The sequence below is a fragment of the Parasteatoda tepidariorum genome, chromosome 10, assembly GCF_982258835.1.
Source record: "Parasteatoda tepidariorum strain Cologne lab strain chromosome 10, Ptep-v5.0, whole genome shotgun sequence".
In the NCBI taxonomy this organism is placed as follows: Eukaryota; Metazoa; Arthropoda; class Arachnida; order Araneae; family Theridiidae; genus Parasteatoda; species Parasteatoda tepidariorum.
Genome location: NC_141764.1, coordinates 46,503,909 through 46,521,089, shown reverse-complemented (window position 1 = coordinate 46,521,089; position 17,181 = coordinate 46,503,909). Strand labels below are relative to the sequence as shown.

Genomic DNA, 17,181 nt, shown 5'->3' with positions numbered 1-17,181 from the left:
TTTATTGTCCTTCTCTCCTGCAAAAAAAAAAAAAAAAAAAAAACATGTATTTTAAATTTTAAAAAATCCTTATAAAATTTCAAACAACAAACCAGACAGGCAACTGTAAGCCTCATGCTATACTTTGTGGTGCATGAGGAGTTTTAAGTCGTTTAAATAAAATAAAAAAAACCAGACAGGCGCAATTTATGATCCGTAAGTAATTCTCTAATAAACTATAATTTTTAGTAACTCATTAAGCAAATTATAATTATTTTGAAAAATATGTATAGTTTTTGAGAGACAGGATGATCCTTAAAACATGTGATATGAAATCCCCAGTGTCAAACTCTATTTTTAAAATTTCACACTTTTTATGCAACCTTATATAACATATACACCTCAAGAAAGTAAATATCTCTAATGTCTCAAAATTTGTTTTATAAATAACAGCGAATTACGAAGATTACAATTACCACTGAAATTTTCAAAAGAAAACTTTTTTAATATTTTTACATGATTATTAGGGGTTTCAGCCCCTTAAACTGAGTTCTTTTCAGATAGCTTTGCTTGCTCATCTCAAGTAAGTCTTGTTCAATACACTATAACTTTATTTTAAACCTACTCGCAATCTCGTACCTTTATTTTCATATTGCAATAGTACAAATAGTAGTGGAAAAACTCCGAGATATTGGAGTGGATTGATATTTGTTTCTTGTGAGTTAAATTAAAAGTTATGATTTTATTTTAAGCAACTAACATTTTACTAGGTGGTTTGAATGTTATAGTTAAACCTTTTTCACAGTATATTGTAAAAATAGCAACTAGTTGTAGTTACAATTTGTGAAATATGCAAAAATGTAAGAATTTATAGCTGTGAATTTCCACTGATTCCACAACTAATTTTAAATAAAGGAATTCAATGGTAGATAGCTGAACTTCATTCTTCAAAAAAAAAAAAAAAAAAATAGGTCTAAGTCACATGGCACATTTAAAAGAAAAACCTCAGGAGAAAATTTTAAAAATCTCCATATTACTTTACACAGATATTAATATCAATCCTCTATTTATAATATTCCTTTTTTAAAAAACAAAAAAAACTTTTACTAGTCAAGTTAAGATTAATTAATTTTAAGAATCTAGTGTGTAACTTGTTGATTTTTCTTCCTTAAAAATAATCTTTAAACTGTTGAACATTGATTTCAAATTAATTATAGAATTACATTGTGTGGCTGCATTTGTTGTTTTGTTATTACCTTGCATCATGTGCATATCAAATAAACAATATTTTTAAAAATATTTCAATTTAAGATTGAGCTAAGATGAAATATCCTAAAGCGAGCATTCTTTGTGGGAAGCAATAAAATGAAATTGAGATAACTAAAGCCATATAGTTATACTAGTTTTTTATACATCCCTTCTACAACATGGATTTCCTAAGTTCTAAGTACTATATCATCTTCCTGAATCTGTCTGTGAGAGTTGCTAGCACTGAAGATCTGTTTTTCAAAAAATATTTCAAAAGATGTTAATGAATAAAAATAATTTAATATGCAATTCTTGCATGCCACAGAAATACCTGTCAAAGGGCCATTACTTGGCCATTTTGAATTGCTTGATTGTTCCTTTATGGCCAATTTGTTTCCAGACTCCTTTAATGCTTTCACCATTAATTTTTTAGAAAGAATTAATATTAAAAATAAATTTGAAAAATAATACATCAATAGCTCATATGATTCGTTTAGCACACTAAATTTCTTCCTATCAGCTGAATACATCTTAGGAAAGGTTTAGCATGTTAAGCTGGATTTTCTTTTTTTTTTAGATGGTTAGCTATTCTTTTCTCCCTCTTTGAGCATAATTAAAATATTCAAGATTAATGCGTATGTTCAATTTTTTTAAAATTATTTATTATTATAATTTTTGTAATTTGTTTAAACTTTTTCCTGTATAATTTTTTTTTGTTAGTTATAATAGCTTGCGTGTAAAAAAGAATGAGGTTAGATCATAAAGAAGTGTATTTTTTCAATCTATGAACTATTTGAGATTGATATAATAATATTTTAGTCATAAGTATTTTTATTTCTCGTCAATCATTGTATTAAAAACTGAGTTTAATTATGATTCTTACTAGTTTTTCATCCTCAATCATTATACTTATTCCTAATATTTCAAAAAAATCGTTTATTACACATCTTAACTAATTTTTTTTTAATTTATGTCCGTATAATGAAATAATGTAAAACTTGTAAAAGCATTTCTAGTATGGCAAATAATTGTAATACATATTTTGTTAATTATTCTCTTTATATAAATCAGGATTGTCCAGTTTTTGACAATTTTCAGTTTTAACTCTTGTCAAAAAACCCTTTTGGACATAGTTTTTAATAATTGTAAAAAAAAAAAAATCAAAATTTTGGTACAGAAAGTAATTATAAGCTAGAATATTATAAAAATGCAAAAACAATTTATGAAAAAACAGTGATTAATCATCTTGTTCATTATGTGTAAAATCAATTTTTCTGATTTTAGCAGTTTAGGACACTTTTGGACAGGTTTTCAAATCAGTTTTTGACGTTAAAAACCCAACCCTGGTTTAAATGTCACAATGTAAACACATTTGTGTAAGAAAAAAATGCTTATTTTATTATTCAAGGTGTTAAAAATTTTATTGGTGTTTAAATTGTATTTTTTTTTTTTTTTTTTAGAATTAGGTTATTGGTCTATAAAATCTAAATAATTTATTTTGAACAAAGGATTTTCTTTTCAGCTTAAATAGTTTTTGGTTAGTAAAGGGAAGAAAATGCAATTACTAAAAGATACACTGAATAAAAATGGTAAAAATCTTTTTACATTTTTATAAATAATTTAAAGAAAAAATAAATTATTAAAAAAAAATTAAAGAGTAAATTACAACTAAGAAAAAAGAAGAAAATAATAGCTTTTACTTGAGTTAGCCAAGTCTCATGCATACATCCTAATACGTATGACAATACTTAATCAAAAACTCTTGCTAATTCAAGTAAAAGCAGATTCTTTGACTTAAAAATGGCATCTAAATACGAGTATACATGGCTATGCTACTTTAAACGGAAAAATTTGAATTTTTCGTTAATCTTTCGCAATTAAACGATTTTTTTTAAAATATAAGTTTAAAGTTTAACAACTCCAAAACCAATTGCACGTTTATGGAGAAAAGAGACTCAGGTCCTTCTTATCCTTAGACATAAAAGCATATTTCTGCAAAAAAATTATAATTCTATTGAGCTTAGTTTTTCCTTTTCTTCAAAAAGTCTAAAAAAAGCTAGACTAAAAAACTTAATAACTTTAAAACTAAGAAGGGAAAAAAAAGGGAGAGACCTGTTATTAAATAATGTGGCACAAATAAGAAACTTCGACACTCAAAAACTAATGTCTATATCAGGGGTGGCCAACCTGCCTACCGAGAACATTTCGTTACAAAATATTTAAAATATCCTGATGTTATGAAAACAGTGTTACACATTGTAAATTGCATTCGCACCAATGCAAAAAATCATCGAGAATTCAAAAAATATCCTTAAGGAATTAAAGGACGAAGAACTTCCAAATGACTTTAATTTCTTTTGCATTGTTAGATGGTTATCTAGCTACAGCGTATTAAATTGCTTTGTAGATTTGTTTGATCCGATAACTGCATTTCTAAAATAAAAGGAAATAACCTATTCAGAATTAGACGAGTGGTTACTAGACTTAATGTTTTTAACAGATGTCATGGAACATTTGCAAACACTGAATTTACGGAAAGATAAAATAATATTTGACCTCTCACTGTGTATATTTAGATTTCAAACTACTTTAGTTTTCAAACTAAATTACAACTTTTTCAAGAGGACGTTAAAAATAAAACATTTTGTCATTTTCTTCGAATTAAAAAAATTTGTTTCAATATTAAACAGGGAAAACTCAGCGAGTATATAAAAAAGCTAAAAGGAATATTGACAAAATAGATTTCAAGACTTGAAATATTTCAAATCGTCTCTTGATTTTTTTCTGAATCCATTTGAAGTTAATATAATTCAAGGTGAGTTTTCCATTTCCAATATAATTATGACCCAAAAAGCACCTAGTAATAGAGATGCAAGAAGATCAAGCTCTACAATTAAAATATAAGTCGACGTCGATTACTGAATTTTGGAAATTTGTACCAGAATCGAAGTATCCTGAATTAAAAAAGGCTGCTTGTCGAATTATTTCAATATTCGGATCAACGTACTTATGTGAATCATTTTATTCCACTTTAAAATTCGTGAAATCCAAATATCGATCAGTATCAACTAACCAGCATCGCAAAGAATTACTGAGAAGTGCTGTCACCAATTATTCACCAAATTTTAAAGAATTATTAAGAGAAGTAAAATAGTTAAGAATAGTAAGAGAAGTAAAATTTGATTAATATCTGAATTCAATACACATATTTTGTACTTTTATTTATATGTTTTCAATAAAAAAAAAAAATTTTCATACCTTTTAAATACATATTTAATTGCGGCTCGCGAAAAATTTCTAATTTTGAAAAATGGCTCGATTATTAAGGAGCTTGGCCACCCCTGGTCTATATCTACAACATTTTCCTATCAGATCTGGCTGCTCATTAAAATATTTACGAAAAATAATCAAATTATATGTTTTAATATCTAACAATTTTAGGACTGAGAATTGAAGATACACTGTGTTCTATTTGAAAGGTACTATTCTCATTATATTTTTCAAAATGTTTGTTTGAGAGTTATTCTTTTTTTTTTGCAAATGAAACGACCCCTAATAAATGGAGATTCCATCATATATTTTTCAATTCACACCTTTTTGATCTATATTAGTTTACTACATCAACATTCGTTTATTAAATGTTAGCATAAATTAATATATAAATTGCATTAACTATTACAATCAATCATTGATAACTGACACCGAGCTTTCCATTTAGGCTGTTATTCACTGGGGACTAACAGTGTAAAATATTATATAAAACTGACACATTTAAATTCTTTCACATTAAAACTGAAAATGCATTTAAAAATTACTAAATTTTTATTTATTAGAAATGAATTTTTTATCTTTTTCAATCTGTTAGTAGTACATTGCTATACCACAATATGAGGGCCTCTAGGCAGCTTGCTCTGCCGAACAGGGATTTTCTTAAAAATAGGTAAGGCGCTCTATATGTTAAACAGCATAAATATTAATTAATTTATCAAATTAAACTTTTTATGAAAATTTTCAAGGAGGGAAATGATGTGGTCAGGTGATGTTTACTGACTGGTAACTCTATATTTGCTACTGAAATCGTTCACAAACACTTTAAATTTTACAGAACTGTTGCTTTTCTTCATATTGATATTTTGACCTGCTTTTATAAGATGACACAGAGAGTGCTGGTTTAGGGGGGGGGGAAACATAACCTAACAATCACGAATAACTGCTTGAAATGACAAAAAGTTATAAAAAATAACATATAAATCGATAGATATTATATGATATGACAATAAAGAATTTTTTTAAAAACTGCCTTGTAAAAAAAAGTACCTCACCTAAGTGAAATCACCATGTGATATAATCATTATGTTAAAGTATAGTACTTACATAATTATTATGCCAAGAATGTGGTTAAATAAATACTAATTCTATAAAAGTAACAAATTTATTCAAACAAGATTAGATACACATGTTAACATTTTAGTACTCACATTGAAATAAACAAGCTTCTGAATACTTTTAAATAACTAAAGCTGTGTGTTTCCTATACACAACTATTTTGATTCTTACAACAAATGTTTCTTTTTCTGGAATATATAATTCTAGGAAGACATTTTAATTTTTAGCTGTAACTTTCATTAAAATCTTTTTGAAAAAATAAACTATTTAATTTCAAAAGTTATAAATCTGTACTGTACTTACATTGTACAACTCATAATATATGAAGAGCTAAGTAGATGAAGGCTCTAAGAGATATTTCAATGAACTTGAGTAAATTATTAAATTTTATACATTTAAGGTAGATTATGCTATGCCTTTATTTCTTGTTCGTAAACCTGCCATTAGTTAAATCTAAGAACTAAGAGATCTCTTAAGGTCTTCAAAATGTAAAGGCTTGAGGAAGAAAAAAAAAATTTTATAGTAAAATAAGAATAATAAAATAAAAATATTTCCCTGAGAAGTCAATTTTTTTTTCAAAAGTGACACTTAGAACCTTCTTCACCTAACTCTTCAAATAGCAAACACATTTTTTAAAGTATTTCTCTTAATGTAAGTTTTATTAAAAACATAATAATGAAAAAATGGTAGATTTTTTAAAAACAAGCTTTGTTTGAAGTAATTAAAAATTGGTCAAACATAATTCAAGATTCATCCTATCACTACTCTCTGTACAGTGACAATTATGTAACAGAAATTATTGAATACAAACAATATAAATTTGTACTTTCCTCGCTATTATCAGAGCCCACATTGTTAATAAGTAAAAATGCTTTATCTTAAGTACCAATTTTGATAGTAAATAAAATTTTCAATGGCAGAAAGAGAAATGTGAGCATCAGCTGTAAAATAAATTTGAATTAAAATTTTGTTCTTTAATAAATTTAAATAATTAAATGTTAACTGAAATTTAGTTTATATATAAAAATATATAAGCTGAACCAAAATTAAATATTTAGCGAATGAAATACAAGTTAAGAGCTCAAAAATAAGTAATTATCATTTATACTCAAGATCAATAAATTAAAAAATTTAAATTTAGTTAGTAACAAGACCTCTTTCTTTATATTTATATATGTATAAAAGGAAAGAGAAAAAAAAATATACATATATATATTTCAAATATGAAATTCATGTTAAGAACTCAAAAATAGGAAATTAGCAAAAACTTCCATAATGTTAATTAATCTCAAAGCAGTTAAAATGACAGATTAAGAGACTATTTACAGACAAAAAACATTTAAAACATTCTTTCATCATGTACAAAAATATCACAGTAATTTTTGATATCACATGACAAGTCAAAGGCAAATTACAGATATGAAACAAATAAAAAAGTCTTGACTAACAAATCTTTTTTGTAACATAGTAATATTCAACAATTTCTTCAATGCTTTTCCAAAACAAAACTCGGTGAATTGCGCCAAAGTCTTTGCCATTTTTCTTAAACTCAATATTATAGAGATTCTTATCTTCTTCACACCAAACATCTTCTAGAGAAGCAATAGGTGGCCTATTCAAAAACCTTCTTTTAGCTTCCTCAGTGTCATAATCTGATCTATGCAATTCAAACAATGCCATTTCTTCATCGTAAGCAGTCATCTGATGGCGACCTCTTCGCCCTGTTATGCCAATGTCTGCAAGATGTTTCTGAACTACTTCCTCACTCAGTTTATAAGGACTCCACACTAAGGTCTCTTTATCCAGGTATGGAGCTTCATCTTCATCATAAGGAGCTGTTGCAAGTGGTGGTATCTCAGCCTGATACTGTTTACCAAGAGGCGTTGAATCTTCGTATTTCGAGTCGAAGTCTACTGATAAAGCACTTTTGGCAGGAGGTCCCTTTGCAGTGGTTTTAGATCTGAAAAATAATAAAATATTTTATAGTACATACATTCACCATACACACATATATATATTATAGGTGAATTGGATAAGTCCTAAGTAATTTGTAATCCTCCTGACACTTAGCAACGAGCCTACACCCCATTAGGCAAATCAGAAAATATATATTATTCATTGCTCAATTGTCCAAGTTTATTTCAGACATTTTGAAATTAAGCCCAGAATCTAATAGCAGAGTTCTCCTTAGGAATAAAAAAGGACAGAACAGGACAGGCCTCTAAGAAGAAGGCACTCACTTAACACCGTAAAATGTATCAAAATGTGTAGTATTATGTAATAACTGAATATGATCCTCAACAATTTCTAAATTACCCTTTCATACTATTTTATGCGTATATTTCAGAAAAAGTAATTCTCCTTCATTATCAAAAAAAAAAAATTGTAATTTATAAAAATAATTAAAGACATGATAAATCTGTGCATATTTTTTTTTTTTTAAAAAGCAAACTAAAAAAAATGTATGTATAAACTTAAAAGTTTTTTTCTATAATTTTAATATAAAATTAAAAAAAAAAAGAAACATTTAAAAGTGTATTTTTTTTAAAAGAAAATAGTACTTATTTAAAAAAAATAATTTTAGAATTTAAAATCATTAAAAAATTTACTAATACCGCCCTAAAAATATATATATATACACCATGCCGAGCCCATGTCCAAGAGTTCGTGGGTTATATACCTGCTGGCCAAAGGGTCAATTGGTCCGCCGAATTGGTCAATCAAACAATTGGGAACGCCATTCAACGACGGTTATACAGTCAAACTCCGCTATAGTGAGCCTTCAAGGGACCGAAATTTCGGTTCACTATAACCGGGAGTTCACTATATCCGTTACGCACTAATGGTTCCCAAACTCCTCCTTTTATTACATTATATTCATAGAAATGACTGAAAAATATTACATAGCAAAAAATTTGTTATTTTTCATCACTCTTCGTCTTGCGCGCAAATAAAAATTAGTAATCTTTAGCTGATGAGCAATCCTCAACATCAGATATGGAAACAATTCCCGACCCTCAGATAATATTTCCTGAATTTCTGTTATTCCGTTTTTTAAACCTGTCATTCGAGCACATAAAAGTAGTTTCTACAGATGGTTTTAAAAATCGGTATATATATTTATTTTGAAGTAGAAATTTCAAAATTATTACAAAGAAAATGGGGGGGGGGGGAATCAGTCGAAGACAGAAAAAAGTTCATTATATCCAATTTCCTCACTTTTTTGGTTCACTATATCCACTAAAAATAACATTATACGTGTATAGCAAGGTACGGGACCGAGCATTTCATTCACTATATCCGGGAGTTCACTATAAGCCGTGTTCACTATAGCGGGGTTTGACTGTATATATAAAAAATTAGAGCTATGAGAGCTATGGTGTCTCAGGGTACACAGTGCCTGCTTTCTAGTGAGATGAACCAGGTCCAAATTCCAGCTACAACTGATCAATCAGAATTCCGTGCCCGGCTCACACTGACTACAGTAATTAGGTAAAATATCCTCAATGGTAGATGGATACTGAGTTAGAGTCCCCTTTACCGTCAGGCTAATCTTGGGAGGATAACGTGGTTTTCCTCTCCATGTACTGCAAATGAGGGTTAGTTCCTTAAAAAAAGTCCTCCACGGAGGTAAAATTTCTCACAATACTTAATTCAGGAGTTCCCTTGTCTTCTGGATAGGGTTCAAAATTACAAGGTTATGGAGTAAAACATTAGTAGTTGTAAACCCGAAGTTGGGTCGGAGGTTCAATGATGGTTATGAAATAAAATTAGCCTATGAATCCGCACCCACTTGCACCAACCACAGTGCTGATGAAAAATATCCTCAGTTGTAGATCACGGACTAGAGTCCCCTTGTTGACAATCTATCATGGGAAATTTTAGTGATTTTCCTCTCCGTGTAACGCAAATGCGGATTAGTTCCATCAAAAAGTACTTCACATAGGCAAATTTCTCCCAATACTTGTTCCAGGAGTTGGCTTGTCTTCCAGATTGGGTTAAAAATTACAAGGCTACGAAATTGAACATTAGTAGTCGCAAACCCAAAAATTGAGTGGTTGTTCAACGATGGTTATAAAATGACAATTATTAAATGATGAGCTATTTCTTTATTGTTACTTATTTATAATTTATTTTTATTTTAATATAATATATCACCAAGCTTAAGTTAAATTCCCATGCTAAAGAATTATTAACTGCATGACTAGGGTAGTTTAAAAAAAAGTGCAGATAAACCAATATAATACATAACGAACTCTGGGAATATATAAATAACAGACTAGTGAATGAATCTAAATTTACATAATATGAAATTACAAATATAAAATTATATAATTGAAATATATCAGGAATACTACACTTTCTTAAGTTTAAGAGCTTTTTGCAATATTTTTGAAAACAAAATATCAAACAAACAGCATCATTAAAAATAAAAAAAAACTACTGTGAACTTAAATGGCTAGATAAGGCATAGTCATTACTTTATGTATGTAGTGGGAAAATAAATCACTTCATAAGCAGAATAATTTTAAAGCTCTGTAAAATTTTTAATTACCTAACCTAGAAATGTAGCAAAATGTGAAAAAATTGCTCATTTTACAAAATAAATGACTAAAATAATTAAACAATCAAATGAGACATAATTTAATATCAATATGACAAAAAAAAGAAAATATTCAATAAAATTTAGTTTTTATTTCATTAATTTTTTCAATGAGCACCTATGGAGATTTCCACAAATGAGGGTACCAATGTCATAATTAGTTGTAAAAACAAATGTCCAATCACCCTTCACATCAAGTTTTTCTTTTTTTTTAATATTTAATTTTGGTATGCAATATGCAGAAAAATGCCATTTTAAATGTAAAAACATAAAGTTGTCCTTTAGACCTCTCAATGAATATTAAATTTGAGTGCTATAAATAATATTTGACTTATAGACTATTTTTGTAACAATCCAGTCTGGAAACTTTTCATTTTATTTAACAAACCCATACAATATAGTGACACAATGCAACGAACATCATAAAAATCAAAATGCATATGAGATCGAAATACCAGGTTGAGTAAAAAGTTTACCGCCAAGGGGAGATACCTCCATGCCAACAGCAGCCATATCCCCCGTGGTAGTTAACCTTTCTCCAAATGGGTTTTTGCATTCTAAAGATGAAAGTTAGAACTACACAACTGTGTAATTTGTTTGTCAAAACTTTATGATCTAGTGCACCAAAGAAGTGTTTAAAATGGACCTATCATGTAAACATATCAGAAAAATTATGCACTTACTATGAGTTCCGAAATAAACTCAGCGCAACTGAATGCCACAAAAAATTTGTGAAAGTTTAGGTTTCAATACTTGTTTCTTATGATAAAGTAAAAGTTTGGTTTCGAAAGATTTAAAGATGTGAATCTTGACATTGAAGATGAACCATGTTCGGGCAGCCCCATTGAGGTTGATTTAGACCAGTTAAAGCAAATCATTGATCAAGACAGAAATGTTTCAACACAAACTATTGCGTTAGAGCCTGACGTTTGCCAAAATCCAATAGTTAATGCTCTCAAACGCATAAATCTAACACTTAAGTTTAACTGCTGGGTGCCTAACGAATTGACTGCTGAACACAAGAGAAAAGCAGCCGGTTAGGCTCCGTGAAGAGATTAAAGAAAAGAGAACATTCTACACAGAATCGTGACCTGGGATGAGAAATGGGTGTACTACAGCAATACAAGCTGTAAAGGAGGGTGTTCAACACCCGGGGAATGAGTAGGTTCGGTTGCAAGACGAACGCTAACTAACAAGAAGGTGCTTCTCTGACTCTGGTAAGTTTATCGTGGAATTATCTATAAGGAGTATCTGAAAAGCGGGCAGGCTATCAAAAGTACAATATTCAGTAATAAGCTAATCAAAGTTAGTGATGCCATTCAAGAAAAACGAGTTCAGAAGGAAGGTAGCTCTCTTTCATCAAGATAATACCCGACCACATGTTAGTGTGAAGACCGACTGGATGTTCTACATGCTGAAGTGGGATTTGATGCAACATCCACCATACAGACCACACATGGCGCCTTTGGATTACTATCTGATTTCACATCTGCATCTCGATGGCCCAATCTTCCATTCCAATGATGAGGTCATAAATAAAGTCTATTGCTTTCCGGACCCACGCACGCCACCATTCTTCGCAGAAGGGATTGAAAAGTTGATAAAACGCTGGCAGACCATTGTTGATTTGAATGGAGATTACTATCCTCATTAGCTTTGCTGATTTTGTAAGTACAGTGACCTCTCACTTATGCACCACCTCTTTTATGCACCTTTTCATTTATATGACGATTTTTATAGGTCCCAGTACATTAGATAGGAAAATAATGATAAACATCCTTCGTTTATGCGTCGCTCTAAAAGTCAATTTTTCAATTATGCGCCGAAATAAGCAATCCTTGCTACAGATGAAAAGAAATATATGTTGTTAGATCCTATTGAATTTGCTTCCCCCTGTGACCTTTTCACTTTTGCTGTTTCTGGAAAGACATTCCTTCTAGAATTTTGAATAGGGTGTCTTATCTGTTACACCAGCGATTCTTAACCTATGGGTCGCGACCCAAAATTGGGTCGCAAAGCATATTTCTTGGGTCGCGCTGAGTCGAACCAAAAAAGTTAGTAATTTTTTCAAATAATAAGTAATACCAACACCTCCTAGAAGAAGTCATTGTGACTTACTCAGCCTAATTTTGACTTTTTTTTGGGTCGTGACATGAGCAGATTTCTCAAATATGGGTCGCGGCTAAAAAAGGTTAAGAACCACTGTGTTGCACCAACAACAATGAAAGCCCACTCATCTTTTAGAAAATGACCATTCCTCTTGTCTAGAGATTAGTTTTACTCCCATGCTGTTTTCTAGCGAAAAAAAAAGACACCTGGAATACGAAAGATGAAAGAGACCGCGATCACTTACTTGCAGTCAGATGGACATTATAAGTAAATAAAAGGATGTGATCGGTTTAGTGACATTAGTAATCGAACAACTTATTGTGCAGCATATTATGACGTCAAGTACTTTTCTTAGAAATTTATCATGTGATGTTTCACCCCCTCCCATAAAACTCAAAATTTTTGTGAAGAAGTGTTCATTTATATCTAACTAAAACTTGTGGACGATGAGAACGTGGTGGATGATACTGACGAGGATGATAAAGTTCCTCCAAATCACACAACAGTATTGGAAGCTTTAGACACTATTCGTGACTATTCAAAATTTAATTTTGCTTTCTGAAACTCCCCCTTATCCCATTTATATGAACTGGAGGAAACTGTTTTTGAAATATGTCGGCAAAAACAAATACAAACATGTATTAAGATTATTTTGTAAGGAAATAAATTGTCTTAAGGTATTTAAAATTTTTTCTTTGTATAATTATAGTACTAAATACCAAAACAGTATAAATATTAGCATTTAATCTTTAGAAACATATTTATTCATATTGTCACTGCAATTTACGTTGCGCTTTAGAATTTTGAAGTTTTTCACTTATGCGCCTTTTTCTCTGGGCTCCTTACACCGGTGCATAAGTGAGAGTTCACTGTATTTAACATTTTACAAGATTGTATTTTTTGGCAGAAAACTTTAGACATATATATATAAAAGCATGTTAAAAATTTTATTTTGGAAAATTTTTGCTATTTGCAAATAAAATAAATGGCAACTAAATAAACTTCTTCTGCTATCTCTAAGGAATATAATTAATTACTTTTTTATTAAATTTGACTTTAAAAAATGCTACATTACTAACCAAATAATTGATATACTTTGCCGTCAATAAAATTTAAAAGAATAGAATATGTGAAAATGATTTGCTCCACCCCCAAAAGTAATTTGAGCTTATGAAATAATTCTAGTATGTAATGAACTATCCAGATGCTGAATATTCAGCATTTGGACAAATCACTATTCAACAACAACCATACCTAGAATAGACACATAAATAATCGTAAAATCATTACTTATAATAAAAAAACTTATGTAAGACAATAAGTTTTAAAAAAATTCATTCACACTAAGCAACAGCATCCATAAATACATTTTCATCAAGAAACATTCATGCAAGTTTAGTATTCTAAAAAATTTCAGTTTCATTCTTCACTAAATTCATATCATCCATTACTTTCATTCTAATAGCTCATTCATGGAATATAAATACACCATTTCTTACTTATCAGTTATTCTTTGGTAAACAATCAATAGACTAGTTGATTTCATCAGGAAAGGCTTCAATCTCCAAAATGTTAAAGATCCAAAGTAAACACAGTTCTTATAGGAGGCCCAAACTGCACAAAGAACACAGAAAATAATTTTCAATCTCTCATCATATGCATCAGTTAATCAAAAAGACCAAACATTTTGGGAATCTTCTTAAACTGCTTTTCAAGAACTTAAACTATTAAGCACAGTTTTAACAGGAGAACAGAATCTTCAGTAGCAATCAAGTTCAGTAGTAATCCAAAACTTCTCGAATTGATAATTTTTTGTGGGAAAAAAAACAAACTTTTTTTTATCTAGTTTTTTTTTCTATTATTAAAGATTTTCTATTATACAGGGTTGCCACTCAAATCTGGAAAAAAATTCCCTGTGTTTTCCCTTTACATATTATACACAATATATTAAGAGGAAACAACAATTACTGTGCTCTTGTGTGAGCTATATTGGTATAACTATATTTATTAGTTTTAATTGCTGGAAAAACAACTGAACATACTTAAATAATGCTATAGAATAGCATTATTTAAGTAATAAATGGAATAGTTAAAAATAGCTGAAATATCATGGTTAAGTATACCATAAATTACGCTTTGAATGGTCACCATTTTTTAGAAAGACAAAAATAAGAAATAAAATTCCCTGTATTTTCCTAGTTTGTAAAGAAAAATCAAAATTCACTGCTTTTTCCCTGTTATTTTAGGTGATTTTTAAATTCTCTGTATTTTCCAGGTTTTCCCCGTGGAGTGGCAACCTTGATTAACTATGAATTAAAGAATGAATAAATCTTAAACAGCTAAAAATGAGATATTCAGATTTACTCTTTAAACTTTACAATAATAATAATACCAAGTACTGTGTTTCCATCCAACACTGTAATAGATGGTAATAGGAAAATATATACATAAATTAAATATTAATATCTATTTTCTGAGCCTGAGAAAGCTATGACTCTTTTTCCTCAAAGAAAACTATAAAATGGGCTCTTTCTAATGAACTACATGAGCATTTTAAGTTTCAGTTAAAACCACAGAAGGTGACTGCAAAAATACATGCCTTCTTTAAAACAAAGAGGAACATAAAAAAATTTCTCAATAAAAAAAAAATTACACCTAACACTTTACTCACTACTGTTCTATAATGTTGAGTGATGTTTAACATCAACATACATTTAAGATGACATACATACCTTTGCAATCATGAGATATGGGTGTGTAAAAATCATGCGTAATCAAATCATACTTTCAAAGTGAAACAAAATGGCTTTATAAGAAACGATATAAAATAGCTATTTAAGAATTTTAACTTTTTTGGATTAAATTTATTTTATGGTGCAGGATTATGTATGTCAATTAAAATAAAATCACTTAAGGAAAACAGTTAAATAGTTTATATCTCTTTAAAGAAGTAAAATACCAGTAAAACATCAATGAAACACAAAAAAAGCTAATACAGAATGCTACAAGGATCTTGTATAAACTCAGCTCAAAATAAGCAATTTTAAGGACATTTCTTTTATTGGAGCCATATTAAAAAAATTACTAAAATATAGATGTCAGTGATACTAGAATAATTTTAGTAATAGGTGCCTAATATACTGTAAACACGGAAATAAGTCGTAAGCGGAAATAGGTGGTATTACCCAAAAACAAGACTTAATTAAACATATTGCCTTTAGAGTTTAGTTAAAATCGTAAAAATATACAATGCAAAAACAAATGTTGCAGAAAAAATTCCCAAAAATGCGATCAATACTGGCAGTTTTCATTACAATATCCTAGAGATTGATATCAACAACGCAATACATTAAAAAGATAAATCCCAAAATATTATACATATACAACAATTGTAATGCACTAAGTTATTGTAAGTGCTGAAAAATTTTATTTCAGTTACAGATAAAATTTGATAAATTTTAAATTTATTCAGTTATTGAGTTGTTATGCACATGGTCTTAACCACTGATGAATACCAAATCAAATGATCAATGAAAAAATATTCACCGTTCAAAAAAAAAAAAAAACTTTCATTTTCTAAGGAAAATTAATAGATTCTAAAGAAAAATAGCATGAAGCACTGATGAAAAATAGTACTTCTCAAAACTTTTACAAATCGAAGGTTAAAATATGTATTAGAGATGCTAACTGAAATAGTAATATCAGTCAAGATGTTCAGATCAATCAAGAAAGTATTTATTAACAGAAGTATAAAAAATATATAAAATCTTATAATTTATTTGCAACAATAAATTAAATGGTTATTCTTTATTTTTATATAAGACCAAGGGATATTCAAATAACAGCATATAGTCGTACCAACAGCAATCGTCCAAGTAGAACTGCATACAAATTAAATATATTGTAGCTTTTAAGAAGACTGCTGGGCATTTTAAACTTTTCTAAATTGACAGGTATTTTCATACTTCTCAAAACACTCAAAAATTTATTTTTATTATGGTTTTCTCGATAGTAAAACAAGGGGGAAAAATGCAGCAAAATTAGAAATAAACCTTTCATTGAAAACAAATAAGACAAATCTAGGAAATGAACAAAGATAGATTGCAAAATCCATATTTAAAATTCGAGATATTTATCTATACCGAAAACAAACATAAAGCTGCTTTGGTTTTTTTCTAACGAGGAGTAAACAAAAATTTCATGCAGTTTTTAACTAATTGTCTTCTTACCCAAATAAATCTCTTTACTTTTATTACTTAACTGATAGAAGTACACATATCTAATTTATAACTATATTTAAAATAAATACTAACAAAACTATTTGAAACCACGAGCTTTTAATGAAAAAATTACACGATATTTAACTATTTATATCAGAAAAATATCAAAAGGGTATATCTTATTTTACTTATGAAAATATAATAAAAATAAAAACCTAACACGAACTGGTTTAAGTGGTTTTTAGCAATAGTAACAGAATAAAAGAACTTGCAAAAGTAAAACGCAATAAACTGCATACATGCTTACCTCTTGCCTTTTCTCTTTCGTTGTACCATCTTTAAGAATCAAAAACGTTTCGACGGACTCACTGGGAAAAACTCGAACAAGGTAGAAATATTTACGGGTCAATATTCTATCGACTGAATAATCTTAAACTGAACTACTTGAAAGTGTGCCAAGTTCAAGTTCCCAGAAAAAAATCCTTTAGCTCCACCTACCGCTACTGTATTTCCTCCAATCAAATGTCGTCATGCAGGTATATCATTGCGACCATGTGGCTATAACTTTTAGATTAAAAAGTAATTTGTTAAGAATTATCCATAAAACAAAAATTATTTTGTTTTCATGGATAAGAT

The 17,181-nt window shown here is 29.1% G+C and overlaps 1 protein-coding gene across 1 annotated transcript; it reads right to left on the bottom strand.

Moving 5' to 3' along the window:
• Positions 1-5,645: 5,645 nt before the first annotated feature.
• Positions 5,646-16,400, bottom strand: LOC107447157 (mesoderm induction early response protein 1). Its single transcript, XM_016062003.4, has 3 exons — positions 16,378-16,400; positions 13,825-13,939; positions 5,646-7,573 (listed from the first exon to the last, which is right to left on the bottom strand). Exons 1-3 carry the CDS (start codon positions 16,382-16,384, stop codon positions 7,057-7,059), a joined length of 639 nt encoding a protein of 212 aa, XP_015917489.2. The 5' UTR covers positions 16,385-16,400; the 3' UTR covers positions 5,646-7,056.
• Positions 16,401-17,181: the final 781 nt, after the last annotated feature.